Source organism: Rattus norvegicus, chromosome 10, assembly GCF_021556685.1.
Source record: "Rattus norvegicus strain SHRSP/BbbUtx chromosome 10, alternate assembly SHRSP_T2T, whole genome shotgun sequence".
NCBI classification, from domain to species: Eukaryota; Metazoa; Chordata; class Mammalia; order Rodentia; family Muridae; genus Rattus; species Rattus norvegicus.
Genome location: NC_141543.1, coordinates 84,838,134 through 84,860,184, shown reverse-complemented (window position 1 = coordinate 84,860,184; position 22,051 = coordinate 84,838,134). Strand labels below are relative to the sequence as shown.

At 44.5% G+C, this 22,051-nt stretch overlaps 1 protein-coding gene and 1 pseudogene across 8 annotated transcripts in view; both read right to left on the bottom strand.

The window, feature by feature from the left end:
• The window catches only part of Spag9 (sperm associated antigen 9), a 128,270-nt gene extending 113,433 nt beyond the window's left edge, over positions 1-14,837 (bottom strand). For 7 of the 8 annotated variants that reach the window (XM_087573131.1, XM_087573133.1, XM_087573132.1 and 4 more), the window contains exon 1: positions 14,359-14,837. In XM_087573131.1, coding sequence (XP_087429257.1) covers positions 14,359-14,661 — 303 coding nt within the window. In that variant the 5' untranslated portion in view covers positions 14,662-14,837. 8 annotated transcript variants of the gene reach the window in all.
• Positions 14,838-14,861: 24 nt separating this feature from the next.
• LOC148003044 (endogenous Bornavirus-like nucleoprotein 1) lies at positions 14,862-21,636 on the bottom strand (annotated as a pseudogene).
• Between the last annotated feature and the right edge of the window lie 415 nt (positions 21,637-22,051).

Below are 22,051 nucleotides of genomic sequence, written 5' to 3'. Positions count from 1 at the left end.
AAAAAAAATCAGGTTTATACTAGGCATGGTAGTTTATAATTCTAACAGAAGAGTAGAAATTCAAAGTGATTCTCAGCTACAAAATACTTTCCACACTAGGACATCCTCTCTCCTCCCCCTCCCCTTTCCTCACACACACACACACACACACACACACACACACACACACGCACGCACACAAAATAGCTGTGGTGCTACACAACTATAATCCCAGAATTTAGGAGGCAGAGACAAGAGAATCATATATTTCAAGCCCTAACAACTGAACCCCAATCCCTAGAACCCAGAAGGTGAAAGGGGAAAACCAGCCTGGGAGCTGTGCCCTGACCTCCACATTTCTACTTGGCATGTGCACACCCATACACATATACATGTCATAGTAAATGCAGTAACAGAAAATTAAAAAAAAAGCAGGTGGTGGTGGTACACGCCTTTAGTCCCAGCATTAAGAAGGTAGAGGCAGATGGATCTTTGAGCTTGAGGCCAGCCTGGTCTACAGAGTGAGTTCTAGGATGGCTAGGGCTACACAGAGAAACCTTATCCTGAAAAACCGAAACCAAACCAAACAAAATGAAAAATCTGCTGAAGTTAGCCAGGCAGGGTGCACACGCCTTTAATCCCACACACTGGAGGCAGATGCAGATAGTTCTCTGAGTTTAAGGACAACCTGGTGGACCTGGTGAGATCCAGGACAGCTGAGTCTGCATGGTGAGACCCTGTCTAAAGAAAAGAGCAAAAACAAACAACAACAACAACAACAACGATGATGATGACGACGACGACAAAGCAAAGGAAGAGATAGGGGTAATTAACAGTCATCAGACACTTGAAACTACAACCTAAAAAAAGAGAGAGCAAAACTATTACAGGGGGAAGAGGAGATTCTGAGGAAAACAGACAAAGCAGGAGTAAAGGAAAACTATAATTAATATAGTCAAAGACAGAGAAAAGTCACTGCTCCCATAGAGCCACAACAGTGGGCTATTTTTAAAAGAGAGAGGGAAGAGAAAATAAAAATAAGTATGAGCTCCCAAAAATCTAGAAGTATAAAGACGCACTAAACACTTTCTTTTTAGAAACTGTACCTGAAGGTAACCAGTAGAGAAAAAGAAACACTCCTTTGTAAGAAAACCTAGCTGCCATGTGCTGAAAGAAAATAAATTAGAAACAGAACCATTTCTCAACTCTCAATAAACTAATAGGAAATACCTGGTTACTATTCAGATTTTGCTGGCTGTCTCATGAACTCTTTTACAATCAATCATTTTTTTTTCTTTTTTTCGGAGCTGGGGACCGAACCCAGGGCCTTGCGCTTCCTAGGCAAGCGCTCTACCACTGAGCTAAATCCCCAACCCCTACAATCAATCTTTTAAACCAGACTTTCCGATGCCTTTCACCTGAGTGATGACCTTAATAGACTATTTATTATAAAGGTCATCAAAGAGCATTCAGGCTGTTCAAAAAGAGAGAGAAAGGCAGACAGGGACATAGAGATAGAGACAAAAACAGCTAAAACAAAAGAATGAAACACTTGATTACTAGCTCACTTTAAAAAAGAAAAAGTCAGGAATATTGTCATGCAGCTTTAGTCTCAGCACTCAGAGACAGGTGGATCTCTGTGAGTTCAAGACCAGCCTGCTCTACATCACTAACTCAAAGCAAGCCAAGGCTAACATAGAAAGACCCTCTCTCAACCCCACCACCACCAAAAACAATCTCTGAAATCAAAACTAGTCATGTACTTTCTTTCTTTCTTTTTTTTTTTTTTTCTTTTTTCTTTTTTTCGGAGCTGGGGACCGAACCCAGGGCCTTGCGCTTGCTAGGCAAGCGCTCTACCACTGAGCTAAAACCCCAACCCCTAGTCATGTACTTTCAGGTATGGTTGTTACCAACTAAGCATATAAAGCTGAATAAAAAATTCACCAAAAAAAAGGAATTTATCAGTAAATTTATCAGTAAACATATTCAACTAAAGTAGGGTCTTGTGGGAAAGCAAATCAAAACAAGAAGGAATACTTAATATACAACAGATAGCAACAGAGGAGGGGAATAACTTTTTTCAAATGTCTGTATTATTTTATATGGGTGGGTGTTTTGCACACATGTATGTTTGTGCACTCTGTGATGCCAGAGAATGTTAGATACCCTTAGAAATGGAGTTACGGGAGAGAAAAAAGCCAAAAGACTTATGGAAAAACTTTTTGGAAGTTTTAGCATAACTTGGCACCAACAGTAAGGGACAAAAATTTGAATGCACAAAGAGAACTTTAAATGAGCTTAGGCTTAGCAATTTGACCTTTAGATATTTATCCATTTAGTCAACACACACTTATTACGTGCGCACTGAATTCCCAGTTTGGTGGAAGAATAAAAACAATAGTTAGTCTGATGTGATAGGTGAGGTGTGAAGAAAAAGACACTTGGTTGTGGGAGGATATGAAACCACCATAATCCGTACTTGGGTCTTCATAAAAGGCAATCCAGAATTGCAGCTTAAATAACAAATCAATCAGTCCATAGGTAAAACTGGGTCAGTAGGGTAACTTAGTGGGCAAAGTTGCCAGCTGCTCTAAGCCTGACTGAGTTCAATCCCAGGAGCACATATGGTGGAAGGAAAGATCAGATTCCCAAAAGTTGTCTTCTCACTGCCATGTGCACACGGACAGCATGTGTGCACTGACAGCATCACTGACAGCATGTGCACACGGACAGCATGTGTGCACTGACAGCATCACTGACAGCATGTGCACACCCCTCTCAACAACAAATAAATAAGATGTTTAAAAAACTAAAAGAAGGGGCTGGAGAGATGGCTCAGCAGTTAAGAGCACTGACTGCTCTTCCAGAGGTCCTGAGTTCAAATCCCAGCAACCACATGGTGGCTCACAACCATCTGTAAAGAGATCCGATGCCCTTTTCTGGTGTATGTGAAGACAGCTACAGTGTACTTATATATAATAAATAAATAAATCTTTAAAAAATTAAAAGAAGCATGCTTTTATGAAGGTCAGGAGAGAATACAAATGCTTAGTGTGGCTAAAACTCACAAGATAGGGATATCTACACCCAAAGCCTTCTACTCAGAAAGAAGCCATTTCAAGAAATTTAGCTAGAGACTAAGTGTGAAGATTATTTGATCAGATTTCCTTGGTTTTCTTTCTTCAGTATTGCAATTGATCCCAGGGTATGGCACATGACCTCCCAGGTACACACCAGTCCCAGACTTCCATTTTAGAGAAATGGAAACTTTATAGGTTACCAATACTGGAAAAAAAACAGTTCTTCATTCAGAAATGCTCAGTACTTCCTCTGTGCCAGTTGGGGATAGTGGTGGATACTACAGAGTTTTCTTCCTTTGCAAGGAGTGACGTGTGGAGTGAGAGACTGACAGCCTGTATGTACCATGATGATAGAAACCGACTCAGAGAGAGAGACTGAGACACTCCGCCAAAGGAAATCAGCACCGTGCATGCTTGTAGCCATTTGGGAGACTAAAGCAGGGAAATGAGCTCAGGAATTTAAGACCAGCTTAGGCAATATGCCACCCCTCCCGCCCCCAAGAGAAAACTATGACACGGAAAGAAAGTATAAATGCACAGAAAATGAAGGCACAGTTCCAGATCTGCTGCTATGACCTTGTCAAAAAAAATAATAAAACTAATAAGTTAAGTAAAAAAGATCATACTAATAACTAAAGTGAGGGAGAGGGGAAGTAAAGATTGGCCAGGTAAGATGGTCAGAGAACGGGGTTGGGGATTTGGCTCAGTGGTAGAGCGCTTGCCTAGGAAGCGCAAGGCCCTGGGTTTGGTCCCCAGCTCCAAAAAAAAAAAAAAAAAAAAAAAAAAAAAAGAAAAGAAAGGAAAAAAAAAGATGGTCAGAGATAAAGGAAAGCAGACGTTGGGGGTAAGTTCGTTTTTAAACATGTTAAAAAATATTCATGTCCAATAGGTAATGTGACTGAAACCAAAACTCTAGCGAAAGAGGAAGAGAAGCACTATATCCCTACCAAGAACATAAGTGGGAAGATAAGTACTTGTTAATCAAAGACGTCCGTATGGAGTGATGAACAATGGTAATTAAGCCCATGGGAGTGAGGGATATCAGCTACAGGTGTGCAGAGGGACAAATAAAAGGAAAAGCAACACTAACATAATATGGAAAATTCAGTGGTCAGATACCAAATGGGGGGTGAGGGTGGGAAGACAAGAGCTCTCCAAATCACACAGCCTGCATATAAGCCCTCAATTCAATTCTCAGCTCTGCAAAACCTTTTATTGGAAAGAGTTGCCAAAAGTTATACATTGCTGGGAAGTCAAGTTTGAAAATAATGGCTAAAAATAGTAGAAATCATTTATGAAAATAATATATTTTCATTTTTTCCTAGAATCGGGGAAATTCTAAATGTAAATGTTAAACATTTCAGACCTAAATATTTATTCGTGTGAATCTAGTTGCCTTCTGCATCAACAGAACCTTTTTTATAAGCTCGTTTCAGTCAACATGCCTGCTTCTTTCTATCATCCTATTTACTTCCTGAACAGCATCTACAATAATCTGCAATCGCCTGTTTTATTTCCTTCTCCTTTTTAAGGTGGCGGTGGGGTCTAACTGCATAGCTTATACCGTATACCCTGGAACCCAGGCTTCTCTAGCCTGAGCACAGGCAGCAACCATACTAGCTAAACTCCTTCTCCCTTCCCTTCCTTATTCCCTTGTTCCTTGCTCTGCCACACTGGGAATCAAACCCAGGGCCCAACTCTGTGCATATTAACCAAACACTCAACCACTACTACTCACTGAGAAAAGCACAAGCTGGTCTCTGTCTCTCTACCATGTAAGCTCAGCAGTCCTTTGAACTCAAAGAGATCCACCTGCCTCGGCCTCCCAAGTGTTGGGATTAAAAGCATGCACCACTACACTTACCTTTGACCTTTGTTGCCCATACTGGCCTCCAACCCATTATGGAGCTGAAGGTGACCTTGAACTCTTAACCTGATCCTCTTGCCTCTACCTCCCCAAGTATAAAGTACAAGAGTGTATCACTATGACCATATATACTCTTAATGTTAAAATAATGTTTTGTAAATGTCAAAGTTTTTCTTGTTTTTTTTTTTTTTTTAAGACAGGCTCTCATTATGTAGCTCTAGGTATCCTTGAACTCCGTGTAGAGCAGGCTGGCTTTGAACTCACAGAAATCAGCCTGCCTCTAGCTCCTGAGTGCAGGGATTAAAGGTGTGCACCTCCACACCTGGCCAAATTTAAATTTCTTAGAAAAATAGCTAAATTACATAAATTACAATAATTTCCTCGTTTCCTTGTAGTTATATTAATATGAAGATATGAATGACTTGAGCTGATGAGCAAATCAGCAGGTGAAGGCTTGCCTGGGAAACCTAGGGACAGGAGTTCAAGCTGTGGGGTCCACAAAACTGAGAGAACCAACACCACAAAGTTGCCCTTTCACACACACACACACACACACACACACACACACACACACACACCCCCTAGTACACATAGACATCATACACTCACATACAGTAATTTTAAAACATTTTAGAATACATTGACTCATTCGTTGCTGTAACTGACATACACCATGATCCTGAGCTAAAGCAAAGGCGGGCTTGGTTGAATACATCTGTAATCTAAACTATTGAGGGAGTGAAGAAGGAGAACAGGAGTTCAGGGCCAGCCACTACATCATAGCAAGTTTGAGGATAGCCTGGGCTACGTGAAACACTGTCTCAAAGAACAACAAAAGCTTAATTCATGGCAATGTGGTAATGCACTGCTTATATTTCAGCATGTTTGAGGAAGAGGCAGAAATGTCAAGCTTGAGACCAGAATGGGATACATGGTAAACCTTGCCTCAAGTTTTTTAAATTAATTTTTTAAATTAATTCAAATAGAACTTAGGTAAACTAGAAAGTATTCTCAAAATAAATTCAGAGGAAAGTGTCAGAATGTCAACTTACTTTGAAACTTCAACAATAAAAGAAGTGTATGTATACAAGCCACAGCAGCTCAACAGGAAAGGAAGGCACTTGCCATGCAAATATGGCAGCCTAAGATTGACCCCTGGAGCCCACATAAAGGTGAAAGGACAGAACCGACTCCACCATACTGTCCTTTAATATACACACAAACACTCATTCTAATAAGATGTGCATATATACATCAACACCCTGACACTCATACACAGATGAATGACACCACTGGATCTTGACAGTGAGTATCCAGATATTCAGGGAGTGACGGCTGACCATACACTTTACTGACTGGGCTGAGGAACATGCAGGTCCTGCTCTCACAAGTGCAGGTCACACCAACCATGCCAGGCAGCTCATGGGCGTTAACTCCAGCTCCAGGGGATCCAACACCCCTTTCTGGACTCCAAGGGTACCATGCATGTTCCCACATCTGACACACACACATACTAATTAAAAATTAAATCTTGGGGGCTGGAGAGATGGCTCAGAGGTTAAGAGCACCGACTGCTCTTCCAGAGGTCCTGAGTTCAAATCCCAGCAACCACATGGTGGCTCACAACCATCTGTCATGGGATCTGATGCCCTCTTCTGGTGTATCTGAAGACAGCCACAGTTTACTCATATAAATAAAATAAATAAATCTTTTTTAAAAACTATTAAAAAGGGGATGGGGATTTAGCTCAGTGGTAGAGCGCTTGCCTAGCAAGCGCAAGGCCCTGGGTTCCGTCCCCAGCTCCGAAAAAAAAAAAAAAAAAAAAAGGAAAAGAAAAAAGAAAAAAAGAACTATTAAAAAATTAAATCTTGGAGCTATAGAGATGGCTCAGTGTTTAAGACCAACTGCTCTTCCAGAGATCTTGAGTTCAATAAATAAATAAAAAATAAATAAATACACAAATAGATAAAAGGTTTAAAAAGTAAATCTTAAAAAGCATAAGCAGTAGTGGCTGGAGAGACGGCTCAGTAGAACAGGAGCCCTGGCTGCTCTCCAGAGGCCCTAGGTTTGGTTCCCAGAACCTACCACCCACAACTCCAGTACCAGGGGGTCTTCTGCCATCTTTAGGCATACAGCATCTACGTGGGTCAAGCACTAAATGCAGGCGAGCAAAGACACTTCAAAGACGGTCTTTATTTAAAAAACGTTTACCAACCTTGACTTTTAACTCAGTCTAGCAAATGGTGGTGATGTATGGGAGGCAGAGGCAGTCTGATCTCTGTGAGTTTGAGGCCAGCCTGGTTTACAGAGTAAGCTCCAGGACAGCCAGGGATACACAGAGCAGCCAGAGAAACCCATTCTCAAAAACAAAAACAAAATACAAATCAAAAGGAAAGTGACAGAGAAGAGCCAGTACCTCCTTCTAGCTTCCCCATTCATGCACAGGCACATGCACTCACGCATACTGACACACACAAATAAATATACCAATCTTTAAACAATCCACCAAGTCTGAAATGGTGGCATATGCCTATAATCCTAGAACTTGGGGAGTAGAGGCAGGAAGATCAGTAATTCAAGGTTATTCTTGACTACATAGTGAGTTCCTAGGCTAGCCTGAACTACAAAGCTGTTTCCAGAACAATGCTAATCTTTTTTTCTTTTTCTTTTTTTTCCCCACAAGTTTCTCTGTGTTGCCCTGGCTGTCTGAAACTAGTTCTGTAGATCAGGCTGGCCTTGAACTCAGAGATCCACCTGCCTGTGCATCCCAAGTGATGGGATAAAAGTCATGCACTGCCACACCCAGACTGCTGGCCTTTTCTCTAACAGGATTAATGAAGAGGTCAGCACCAAAGTTGATTATTGGAAAAGAGAGAAGCCATTGTTCCACTGAAGCTACAAACCAAAGCACTATATTATATGAAGCAAAGCTCAGGTTTGGTAAAGGTGTTTTAACAGTCTTAAGTATGAAGGTAAAGAGATAAAGATGGATCTGAGAAAGTAAGATACGCCTGAGAGCGCAAGAGTGGGCTTCTCTAAGAAGCATCGCATGTGTCATAGCAAGTGATTCATAGCCAAAAGATTTGTTTTTTGTTTTTTTGTTTTTTTGTTTTTTTTTTTTTCCGGAGCTGGGGACCGAACCCAGGGCCTTGCGCTTCCTAGGTAAGTGCTCTACCACTGAGCTAAATCCCCAGCCCCAAAAGATTTGTTTTTTAATTTATGTATTTTATTTTTATTTGTATGTGTGTCAAGAGTCTGAGGATGTCAGAAGAGGTTGTCATATCCTCCAAAACTGGAGCTGCGGGCTGTTAGAAGCTGCCTCGTAGGTGTCAGGAATCTGTGAACTTGAAGAGATTTAGAATCACCTGAGAGATGGACCTCTGGGCATACCTCTGAAGGATTATTTGGACTACATTGTTAACTGATATTGGAAGACCCATTTTACTAGGGGCAAGGTTCCTAGACTACATAGAATAGAGCAAGCTGAAACTTAGAAGCATGCCTCATCCTTGTTTCTGACTGTGAATGCAATGTGACCAGCTACTTCAAACTCCTGAGGCCTTGACTTCCCTGCCATGACAGACTGGACTTTGAACTGTGAGCTAAAATAAGCCTGTTCTCCGTGGGCTATTTTTTCTTTTAAAGATTTATTTATCTTTCAGCTGCAGCAGCCATCTTCTAGTAACTCGACAAAATGAGGAACACAAAGGGAAAGAGGAGAGGTACTCGGTCTATGTTCTCTAGGCCTTTTAGGAAACACGAGTTGTTCCTTTGGCCACACACATGGGAATCTACAAGAAGGGTGATATTGTAGATATCAAGGGAATGGGCACTGTTCAAAAAAGAATACCCCTTAAGTGTTACCACAGCAAAACTGGAAGGGTTTACAGTGTCACCCAGCATGCGTGGGCATCATTGTAAACAAGCAAGTTAAAGGCAAGATTCTGGCCAAGAAGATCAATGTGCGGATTGAGCACATCGAGCACTGAAGAGCAGAGACGGCTTCCTGAAGCGGGTGAAGGAGAACGATCAGAAGAAAAAGGAAGCCAAAGAGAAGGGCACCTGGGTTCAGCTGAAGCGCCAGCCTGCGCCACCCACTTTGTGAGGACTAACGGGAACAAGCCTGAGCTGCTGTAGCGCATGCCATACAGATTCATACGGATGGACAAAAGGGAAATAAAGGACCCGGACTACGAAGTGGTTTCCTAATTAAAAAAAAAAGATTTTATTATACGTCTGAATATTTTGCCTGCATGTCTGTCTGTATGTATGTGTGTGTGTATGCCTGAAATCTATGAAGGTTAGAAGAAACCATCAGATTCCCTGGAACTGGAGTTAGATAGTTGTGAGTCATCATGTGGGTGCTGGGAATCAAATCTGGGTCCCATGTGAGAGCAGCACACGCTCTTAACTGCTGAACTATCTTTCCAACCCCCTCAGGTTGCTTTTATCAGAGTGTTATCACACTGATAAACAAGAAAACAAACAGTCAAGTTCACGGAAACGGTAAGAGCAGCTGAGGATGACATCTAGCATCAACTCTGACCACACACACATGTGAATACATCCCTCATGAACATGGAAACCACACACACATGTGAATACATCCCTCATGAACATGGAAACCACACACACATGTGAATACACCCCTCATGAACATGGAAACCACACACACATATGAATACACCCCTGATGAACATGGAAACCACACACACAGGTGAATACACCCCTGATGAATATGGAAACCACACACATTATGCATACCCCCGATGAATATGGAAACCACACACACAGGTGAATACACCCCTGATGAACATGGAAACCACACACACAGGTGAATATACCCCTGATGAACATGGAAACCACACACACAGGTGAATACACCCCTGATGAACATGGAAACCACACACACAGGTGAATACACCCCTGATGAATATGGAAACCACACACATTATGCATACCCCCGATGAATATGGAAACCCCACACACATGTGAATACCCCCAATGAACATGGAAACCATACATATACATTAACATATACCACATTTTAAAATATTAAAAGCATTTTTAAAAGTTTTTATTTGTTTTAAAACAAGGTCTTACTGTGTTAGTCTGGCTGTCCTCCAGAGTGCTGGGATTAAAAGCTACGACGCCTGGCTTAGACCTTGTTTTTATGACTAATTAACAGAGGTGGGACAGACCTGTATACTCAGCACTCGAGAGGCAGAGAAATCATGAAATCCTCCTCAAAGCAAATAAACAAACAAATATGAAAAGACCAGACTTGGGCTAGTGAGACAGTGCAGCTGCAAAAGGCCCCTGTCTCCAAGCCTGATGGCCAAGGGTATTTGGTGTATGTTAGATTTATTTAATTAAAATTTTCTGAGATTTTATGTTTTTGTGTCACTGGTATTCTGTCTACACACACACACACACACACACACACACACACACACACACACACATGACAAGCCTATAGAGTCCAGAGAAAGGTGTCAGATAACCTTGGTCTAGAACACAGTTGTTAGCTGTCCGGTGAGTGTTGGCATCAGAAGAGGGGTTCTCTAGAAAAGCAGCCAGGACTCTAAACCACTGAGCGATCTCTCCAGACCTATTTTTTAAAGTTTTAATCATTACATGTCTATGTGTTGTCTGAATGTTGGTTTGTACACATGAGTGCAGTACTCAAAGAGGTAGATGTCATGGATATCCTAGAGCTGGAATTAGAAGCAATTGTCAGTTTCCTGTATGGGTACTAGGTCCTGAACCCAGGTTCTCTGGAAGAGCAGTCAGTGCTCTTGACCACAGAGCCATCCCTCCAGCTCCTAAGAATTATTTCTGTTTTATTGTGTGTTTGCTTGTGAGTATTAGCACTTGAAGGCAGGTGTCCACAGAGCCCTTAGGCCTCAGATCCCTCTGGGGCTGGAGGTACAGTCAAACTCGACGTGGGTTCTGGGAACGGAACTTGGGTCCTCTGCAAGACCAGTACCAGCCCTTTAACCGCTGCTGAACCATCTCTTCAGCCCCTGATGACCTGAGTTTAATCCCCAAGGACAATTTTTTTTTTTTTGGTTCTTTTTTTCGGAACTGGGGACCGAACCCAGGGCCTTGCGCTTCCTAGGCAAGCGCTCTACCACTGAGCTAAATCCCCAACCCCTCCACCCCCAAGGACAATTTGGTAGAATGAAAGAACTGACCTCACTGAGTTCTCTCACCTCTGCCCATGAGTGATAGCAAACTCATCCTCAAGGATGCTAAATAAATAAACAAATACTTTTTAAAAAAGGAATGAGCCAGGCATGGTAGCAAACAACTATAATCCTAGCACCAAGAAAGCTGAGACTGTTGTCAGGAACCTGCAGCCAGTAAATTCTAAGCTCTAGACCAGCCTTGAAAAGAGAGTAACTCAATCTCTCCCCACACCCCCCCCCCCCAAAAATCAAATAAATGGATTCAGTACACAATAGACAAAGTCATTTAAACTGAGCATATAGTTGACAGGAACTGGCTGGGAATGGCAGTACAAGCCTGTAACCTCTACACTTGGAAGGCTGAGGTAAAAGAATTTCAAGTTCAAGGCTAATGCAGGCACAGAGCACATTTATGTAGAAAGAAAACACAGGCTAAGACTAAAGAAAGAAGGAAGAGAGTGTGGAAGGAGGGAAGGAAGGGAAAAAAGGGAGGGGGAAAGAAGGAAGAGAGGAACGTGCCAGGTTAAACTCTGGGGAGAGACACTGTATGGCAAGGGAGCAATATGAGTAAAGTATCTGCCGGGCCGGGCCGGGGTTAAGGGAAAGCTGTGTGGCAGGAAACCCAGAGGCGAGAGTGTCCAGGGGAAGGACTTATTACCGTTTGACACTGGCCCAAAACCATGTAAAGCTCTGCCTTTCTCTATGTATTTTATTTACTGCTGTTTGCTGCTGGTGGTAACTTTTTGCAGTGCTGAGGACTGAACCCAGATAGAATGCCAGGCAGGCACTCTATCACTGAGCTAGGTTCCAGTTCCCAAAACAGTTCTAAAAGGAGTCACTAAAACAGCAAACTACACACACACACACACAATTCAAATAAAAGCAAAAAAAAAAAAAAGTGGAGTACATTCAAATTAGGTACAACTATCATAATAGAAATTTCATTTCACCTTCTTGCTGGCAATTTCTGCAAGCACACGATTACAGCACCTCATAGGTTCCTTAACATCTTCACCATCCCCATGCCTCCCTAAATGCCACAAAGGCTCCCAGAATTTACGCTGTGGAGATGAACAATTACAATGCTTTCAAATTTCTTTGGCTGTAAATACCATCCCTAGAGCACTTCTGCTATAAGAGCATGCTCTTAATCTCCGAGTTAAAGACACTGATCATTCAGGGAGAGAGTTAAACAGAACCCACTCTGTACACTGGCCTGGAAGACTGAGCTTCTAGGTACAGGCAAACAGCTCATCATCTGACATGGGCGCTGCTGCTGAGGAGTTTTGTTTGTGGTTAGGGCAAGGGTTCGGCTAGCATCTCATTAGTGTTCTCAATTCTCAGGTCAGGAGTCTATGCAAACGGTTCATTTTGGAGATCTGACACTGTAACTAAGAAAGTATCAACGTAAAGAAACTTAGCAAATAGCCCGTTTTTAGTCATTTACTTAAGAAATAAATATAAGTGAGACATGGTGGTGCACACCTTTGATTCCAGCACTTGGTAGGCAGTGGCAGGAGGAGCTCTGTGAGTTTCAGGTCAGCCTGGTCTACAGAGCAAGCTCCAGGTTAGCCAGGCCACACACTCTGTCTTGAAAAACCAAAAAGCCTAGCACTTTTATTTTCTGATTCTGCAACCTGTGCCAGATGGTTTTCTTGGAATGTGTGGCCTTGGCATTACACCCTGTCTGTAGTTTAAGGCTGGAGCAAACATTTCTTTTTACCAGAAGTGAAGGGTTACATTGCTCCTAAAATCTGTGTATATTTGGCCCCTCTCTTCCAACTGCATCCACATCATGACGAAAGCCTGTATCACCACAAACAAGTGGCAAGCCACCTTAAAGGCCCTGATCTGCTTTATAAACAATACCAAGAAACTAACAGAAAGTGTGGTCTCACCTTTTTTTCAACCCTTTCCTCCATGTATATTCGTACACAGACTCTTGAAAAAGAGCCAATTTTGTTTGGCAAATTCAATGCCATTCCTTTATGGCCGGTGGTCTGCAAAATATCAATTACAAACCACCACTACAATCATGATTTAAAAGAAAAAAAAGTATCATTTACCTGAACGCTGAGGCACCTATAACAACATAAACCTTTAAATAGTGCTGCCAATTTAGTGCTAGGAAATGAGCTGCCAAACAAATGTCACATTCTTCTACCGCGTCATGGATTTTTGAAAAACAACACGTGGTTCCCCCAATAATTAGTCTCCTTCAATCTCCAAGTATTTAGCTAGGTACACTGGACGTCTGGTACAAAAACAAGGAGAGCATTTTGACTGCCAAAGAAAGGTTCTTCAGAAACAATGCCAAGGCACTCAGCCTGAAGGCTAAAATCCTTAACTTGCTCAAAAAAGCCAGAGGATGGATCATTTACAGCCCAGTATTCCAAAAGGCTCCCACACTCAGGTGAAGAGTACAAAGGTCACTGCTCAGGTGTTCGAGCGAAGAGCCAGCCAAGTGCACTTGTAAACTGCAGTATGCAAACCAAAGGCAGACAGGAAAAGTGTTGTAACACTTACCCACACCTACTCAACCCCGCCCCCCCAGTCTTTATAAATAGAGGAGTCTGTAAGGGAACTGTCCAAGGTTACCACCTGATACGAAGGCATGCCTTGGTGAGGAACATTAATAAAGTAAATGAATGTACTTTATGAACTTACTGGGCCCTGCTATTCGACTTCTAAGTGGGTGTCAAAGTGTTAAAAGAAAAGAAAAAAAGGTACATGAGGTAGAAGACTTCCTTCTCAAGAGGATTTAAATGTCAAGAAGAAACTGACCGAAAGAGGGAGATCTCTAACTTCCCAAAGCAGCAGCAGCCCCCTGGAAAGGTACCGAAGCCAGCGGAACTGACACAGGCAGGACAGGACTGCCCCTCCCCATGCTAAAAGTTTGAACCCGCACCCGACTATCCTACGGTGGTCGGAAACTTCCCTAAACAAGAAGCAACCAGATACCCTCAAGTCTCCGCCCTCGGGCAGTCCCAGGTGCCCTCATGCCAAGGTGTCGCTTCCTCCCCGGGCCTTCCCCTCCCTCTTCACCCCTCTCCTGGACACTCGCTGGCCTGCCTAGGCTTCCAGCACCGGCCGGTGTCCCGGGATCCCGAGATGCTGTGGAGCACCGTCCCGGGCCCTGGACTCAGGCCTGCCCTTCAGGAGTCCACCCTGGCACGGTTGTGCGCCTGGCGCGCCCAGCGTCCCCAGCCGGACTGCGACCCCCGCCCCCGCCGGCCCTCACCTCCTCGGCGTGCTTGCGCAGCGCCTTCTCCCGCTCGTACTGGGTGATGAGCTGCTCGTTGTCGTCCCGCAACAGCTCCAGCTCCACCTGGTGCTCCTGGTCCTGCGCGAACACCGAGTCCAGGTTCTCCAGCACGGCCACCACCAGTGGCATCAGCTCCTTGACCACCTCCTCGTCGTAGCGCCCGATGAGCCGCTCGAACTCGCGGTAGATAGAGCCGGCCAGGCCGGACACCCGCTCTGACATCACGGCCCCGGAGCCTCCGGGCTCCTCCTGGTATACCACACCGTCCTCCAGCTCCATGGTCGCGGGCGGGCGGCCCCGGGCGTCGCCGGCTGAGGGGTGGCACGGGCCCGCACGGGACGGGCCCGGCGGAGGCTGGGGCTGGGGCTGGGCCCCGCGGGGTGGGGGCCGGGGCCCGGGCCGAGGAGGGGAGGGGTGGGGTGAGCGCACTCACCCCAACCGCCGCTGCACCAACTGCCGGGGCAGCCCGGCCGCGCGCGCTACGCGTCACCCGTGGGCGGGGCCAGCGCCGCGTCGCCCCGGTGGGCGGGGCCCCGCGGGAGGCCAGGCGCGGCCGGGGGCGGAGCCTTGCGGCGGCGTGCGCCGGCTGTGACGCCAACACCCAGCGCCGCGCGGGCTGAAAGGTGAGAGGTGGAGGAAGTGACAGCCGGAGGCTGCGTTTGCTGGGCGTTCCCAGAGGAAAGGGAGGGGCTCTGGAGGATGACAACTTTCCGAGGAGATAGCAAGCGTCTTTTCGCCTTTCTACAGCTCACCCAGCGCTTTCACGGTGCGCCAGACGTTTGGCCCTGTTTAACAGACAAAGAAACTAGGCCCAGGGTTACGGGCTAGTCAAGGTCATGCAGCTAGAACAGGAAAGAGACAGAGCCGAGACTCGAACTGCTTCCTACTGAGAATTCCGGACTAGAGAAAAACGGAAAGAAAAAAAAAAAAAAGAGGATGAGTTAAACAACCGTAGTTGAAATGACTATCTAAAGAATAAGGTTGCCTCGAATAAGATAGTACTGTTTGATGTTAAGGCAGAGTAAGGATAGCCTTAACCAGAAGAGCAAAACCTCTGGAGAAGGGAGAATGAATACCACTTCTTGCATTTTTCCAAACACTGGGTGTCTCTGCTCCCTGCCTACGAAAGACCGTTCTAGGCTGCAGCCACAACCACCACCCTCTCTGATCTTGAAGGGGAGGCGGAGCTGGAAAGTGAGAAAAGAAGCGGAGGAGGATATGGGGTGGAGTCAGTGGTGAGAATAAGTCCCGTGATACATGAGGTCACCCCTCCTGGGAGTGCGTCACTCGTGAGGAATGCCACAACACCCTAGCCTTGGGCAGGCTGAGTCAAATATCACTTCCGCGTATTCTCATCTTCCAGTCTCAAGTTTGGCGGAAGACACTTGCAAAAGCCCCTTCTCTTTGCCTTCGGTGACTCAGAAGTACACCGACTCCGACTCATCTAAAAATAAGGGAAGAACAGACAGGATTTAAATAGACAAGTTATTAGGGAGAAACTCCGCTATCTCCTGGAGTCCTAAATACCCTGTTTGGTGTTTAGAAGTTTCAGATCGTCCCCAAAGTTTCCTACATTTTGGTCTTCCTGGAAACCACCAAAAGCATTGTGCAAAGGACAGAGATGAAAACTGTCAAAACTAACTTAGCGTGTGTTCTGCCAATTTCCCTTACCCCCTTGCCACTACCCTTAGCTTGTGGTCTCCCGGTCTCCATTTCTCACCCTGACTTTATGTGTATGTCTGGATGATAGGGATGCTGACTAGCTAGTTGAGTGTGAGCCCTAAATGCCCTATCACTTTTTTTTAACTTTATTTTATTTTTCTGTGAACTAATGTTTTGCCTGTGTGCATGCCTGGGCACCAGTCGTGTGCAGTGTTTTCAGAGGGTGTCATATCAACTAGAACTGAAGTTTTAGCTGGTTGTGAGCCCCTATGTGTGTGCTGGGAATCAAACCCTGATCTGCAAGATCTCTTAGCTGAGATAGAGGATGGATAGATAGATAGATAGATAGATAGATAGATAGATAGACAGACAGACGGATGACAGGCAGATGGGCAGGGATAGAGCTTGGTGCTTAGATAGATAGATAGATAGATAGATAGATAGATAGATAGATAGATAGACAGGCAGATGGGCAGGGATAGAGCTTGGTGCTTAGATAGATAGATAGATAGATAGATAGATAGATAGATAGATAGATAGACAGACAGACAGGCGATGGGCAGGGATAGAGCATGGTGCATAGATAGATAGATAGATAGATAGATAGATAGATAGATAGACAGGCAGATGGGCAGGGATAGAGCATGGTGCTTAGATAGATAGATAGATAGATAGATAGATAGATAGATAGATAGATAGACAGGCAGATGGGCAGGGATAGAGCATGGTGCTTACTTAGCATACACCAGGTTAGATTAAATAAGTGAAACAGTACCATGAAGTTAGGGACAAGTAGATCCCGTGGAACAACATACCCTGGTGTAAGAGAGTTGAAAGAATGATTTTGAAGTTGAGGACCTTGCAATCTCATATGTCCCGTCATTGCAAACAACCCTGGTGGGTGCAATTACTAAGTACTTGTTGGGTGCAAGTCACCACAGTAAAGACTAGTGAGCCTTAGTTTTGTTTATAGAACTTTGGGATTTGTGAAAGACCAGAGTTTTCCTTTCATTCTAAAATTCTGCTCCTGAGGACCAGCAAGACAGTTCAGTGAATAAAGCCATTTCTACCAAGCTTGGTGCTGTCCATTCAGTTCCTAGTACACACACGGAAGCAGTGAGGCTGCTCCACAAGTTGTCTTCTGACCTCTACACACATACTGTGACACTTCCGTGTGTAATTATAAACTAATGTAATTTATAAATGTAATACATAATAAATACATTACAATAATGTGATTATAAATTAAATGTATTTATAAATTAATATTTATAATGTAATTATAAAGCAAAATCATGAAGCCAGGCATGGTGGTGCTTGCCATTAATCCCAGCACTTGTGAGGTAGAGGCAAGTTGATCTCTGTGAGTTTGAGACGAGCCTGGTCTACAAAGCAATGTCCAGATCAGCCAGAGCTGTTATATAGAGAAACACTGTCTTGAAAAATGCATAAATAAATTAAATGATAAATAAATAAATAAATAAATAAATAAAAGCATCGGTTCATTTTTCCATGTTGAAGTCTCTGATATCAATAACCTTGAGAACAGCCTGGATCCCAGAACTCATTTCTCCACCTATTCCTGATTGTATGATTTGGCTCTAGCCCTATGTAGTAAGGCTCCATCAAGGTTGAACCAGGTTGAACTAGGTTAAATGATAGAAGGCTTTGAATGCCATCATCATTGCACTCTGGAGCTTGCTCCCAAAAAGTGCTGCTGCCGAAAGGTTCAGAAATGCTCCTGGAACAAGTTTGATGGAGTCATTTTGCCAGAGAGCACCTATGAATTCAAACCATTCACTAAGGTGCTTCTTGAAAATTTTCTCCACAGACAGGAAAGGTAGAATCTCAAAAGCAACTTTCGATAGAGCAATTGTTCCATCCATGCACTGTTCCAAATTTGTTTGTTCAGCACGTATGTAGTCATTTGGGCATATGATGCTTCCATCCAAATCTGGTTCATGATCTCCTTTCAAGGGGACCGGAATTTAATTGATAAGAATCCAAACAGCAAGGACCTAACCAGGGCTGGGAGTTGAGCCAATGAGCGGCAGCACTTGGCGGGTAGGAGTTGAGGTGCGTTTCAGCTTCAGCATGGCCTCGTTTTCCCAAGGTGACCTGAGGGTCTTAACTCGGCAACTTGGTGTTTGATTTGCTTCAACCCACTTCAAATCTTCCCAGATGATCCAATAACAAGTCTAATCAGAAGTATACAAAAGTGACCAACTATGGAAGACATTTCAAGAGATACAAGAACTCATTCCTTAACACCTTCCTGGTGGGGCACAGGTGTCTCATAAGCAGGGCCATCTTTATCCTGCACTGGTGTTGTGAGGTATGATCGCTCAGAGACTCCAGCCACTGCAGGAGACTCCACATCCCTGGGAATAGGTAGCACATAAATATCAAGCTGCCAGTGGCTGGATGAAACTGCTCTGTGCTCATGGTTTAGCATAGACAATGTGTCGATATCTGTTTCCCTCCTCTTGCCGATTCCTGGGTGAGGGTCTGTTGCATCTCCAGGATATTCTCTGCAGTCACTACTCAACTTGAAATCCAGTGAGAATCCGATGTCTACTGGCTCAGTCTCTGTATGTTCAACCTCATCCCCAGAGGAAGGCAATTCAACGGGGTCTGGCTTTCTCCTTTTCTCTGACCTTTGGGCATGTTCTTATGTTTTCATTTTAACCCCAGGCGTGGGGATATGGAGCTGCTTCAGACTGCTTTGCTGAAGCTATGATTGCCTCATGCGCTATCAGGGCACCGTTTTGCCAGCTGCAAGCAGTTTCTGCCGTTATGTGATATTTGGAATTCCAGGATTTTTTCAGAGGTTAGATAAATACTAGAGGCCCAATAGGTTGGTTTGGTGGTTGTTGATCGTTCAGGGAGTGTTGGTTGCAATTTGTTAGTGGTTGTGCTCAATAAAGAAAGAAGAAAGAATTTAGGTTCAACGATCCCTGTCTGTCTGCACTCTCTCCTTTCTCTCCTATGATGATGTGACTTTGACTGTGTGCAGGAGGATGTAAGACTAGATGACTTGGAAAATGCGGGGGAGGAAGGTCAAGAGAGCATTGAGATCCCTTCCATTACTCCATACGTGATCAAATATGAGCAAGCTCATGTACTGGGCACCCACACACTCCAGACTATAATTTGTGTCTCTGGTGAAGCTGAACAAGGAGACAGACATTGCCATGATAGAACACCAGAACCAAAAGATTCCCCATTTGTCAATCTCTGCCAGACGGGAGTGAACTGAGCATCATCACCAACTGAGCAGAGCTGTTACTGGACTACAACAGGGCGCTGCAGTTACAAATGACTGTCACCCTTTCACTTCCTCTATTAAAAAGCAATAAAGCATCTAGTTGTAGTATACACCTTTGTTCCAGCGCTCGTGAAGCAGAGTAAGGAGGATCTCTGCAGTTCAAGGCCAGACTGGACTATGAACGAAAATAAGGAGACTGGAGAGATGGCTCAGTGGTTAAGAGCACCGACTGCTCTTCCAGAGGTCCTGAGTTCAATTCCCAGCACCCACACGGTGGCTCACAACCATCTGTAATGGGATCTGTTGCCCCCCCCCCAAAAAATGAGAGCATGACCGCCCCTAGGTATGGTTGAGGAAAAGGTTTTACACTGGACAGGAGGGAGAGGACAGCCAGAGGCATCTGGAATGATCCAGACTGAACTGGGCTGTAAGGGCCTTGAGAGGAAAGGCAGGGAGAGAGAGAGAGGGGAAAGACAAGAGAGAAGGGGGAAGTGAACTAAGAGAGGAGAACCAAAAGCCAGCCAGGAGACCAGAAAAACAAGTGCAAAATCAAAATGGCTTGGTTATGTGGAAATCAAAGAAACTGTAGGAAAAGAAACAAAGTGAAGATGGAGAGCTTTAGTTGGAGAACTTTAGGGGAGCGGAGGGGTTAAAAGTGCTAGGAGGAGCCACAGGTACTGAGACTCGATCCAGGTTTCTTTGGGACCTAACAGACCTGCCAGGACCACATAGTGAAACATAGTTTGGATAGGAAAAGATTTAAAATTTATGTAAGGTCTGAGGATGTGAAAACTTCTAAGAAAGTATTTAAGGGTCTAGGAAGGTGTTTTGAGGTTGGTCAATGGAGGTTATGAAGGTTAGAGGATATGAAAAAAACTTTGAGAGTGATAGGAAAGTAATTGAAAATATTTATCATTTTGTAAACTTAAAAAAGATTCTTATAAGCTTCAGGGAATCCATTTGCATCCACCCCTCACAGGTCAAATGGACTCCAGACGAGTACTGTCAATCAACAGTTTCCCTCTCACCTGCCTATTTCTTTTTTTTTTTTTTTCTTTTCTTTTTTTCGGAGCTGGGGACCGAACCCAGGGCCTTGCGCTTGCTAGGCAAGCGCTCTACCACTGAGCTAAATCCCCAACCCCTCACCTGCCTATTTCTAAGAGTAAGATCTATTCCCCTTTCCCTGGAACACCCACCAGCCCCACACCTTCACCTCCTCCAAGTATCAAGACCATTAGCCTAGAAGTTTCAAATGTACAACCAAGAAAAAATTTTTTGTCCAAAAACTCCTTAACTTTTATCTTCTGCCCCTGACACAGACACAGACACACAGACACAGACACAGACACAGACACAGACACACACACACACACACACACACACACACACACACACACACACACACACATCTGTTCCAGCATCCTGCCAAGTCCAGGTGTTTACTCAGAGCCTGCATTCAGGACAGCTCAAAGCAGTTACCCACAGGAGCTCTGGCCCAGCCTCACAGACTGCTTCAGCCAGGCCTACACACTCCTACCTCTAGGCAGTCTCACAGCCTGGACAGCAGTGAAACAACCAGCTCTTCCTGGACTTGGCCAACATTCCAGCTTTTGCTCCCCCACCCCCCAGTAATGACACCCTATTGTCAGCGGGAAGTAGTCACAGACAACTACTTTACCCCTTATTTACTATCAAGAAAAGGCTGGGGTATTTGGTTTCAGACCCATGGACAGGGGGCTTATGTGCTTATTTTACATACCAAAGCAGACCTGGCCTCCAGGTTCTCCCAGCATCCCTCAGTCCTTACCTGGCACACCCCACCCTCAACCTTGATCTTCCCAGCCCAGGTGCTCAGACGCCCTTCTCCTAGACACTCTTCCCTATATCCTCTCTCCTTCTCTCCCTCTCTTTGTGTCTCCACTGCTTCTCTATCATTATCCTCCCCTCTTTTCTTCCCTGTGGCAACTTCCCTGGCCTCCTTCCTCGGGGCCATTGAACTCTCCTAGAGGAGACCAGCTTCTCAATAAACCCAAGTGCGTGTGTGCTTGTGTGTTAATCTGATGTGAATTGGCTCATTTCACTGGCAGAGAAAAACCTATCAGAGTCCCTGTCTCAAATCAAACAAAATGTTAAAAATTCTTGAAGTAAAAATAAATGGACTGTTAGGATAGCTGGGCACATAAAGCTCCTGCCAGGCAAGTCTAACGACCTGAGTTTGACTCCTGGAAACCAGAGTGGACGGTTGACTTCAGAAAGTTGTCCTCTGACCTCTATCCACATTTGTACAGGGCCGCACTCGTGCTGGCGTCCACTTTAAGGTACATCATACGCAACACACAAACTCGTACAGATTAATAGTAAAATTCTGACATGTTTTTAGTAGCAGTAACAGGAGCCTGGGGTAGTGAGTTCCTAATTTTATGGGCAAGAGTAGACTCTGATTCCCAGAACTCACCTCTAACCGCCAAGGACTGAGATGATCATAAAGACCGAGAGTTGTCGGGGGGTGGGGTGGGGGTGGGGGGACAAGTCAGTGTGGACTTCGGAGTGTTTGCTTTTGATTCCTGAGGGGAAGGAAATTCCATTCCAAGAGATTCCTTACCCTTTCAGAAATAGTGGAAACTGCAAGAGGAGGAGATGGGGGTGGGTGAGGGAAGGAAGGGAGGAGTTTCTTCCTAAGCACAATGGTTATAATCAGGGAATGCTGGAATCACCAGTGCAGTTGTGTAGCCAGACTTA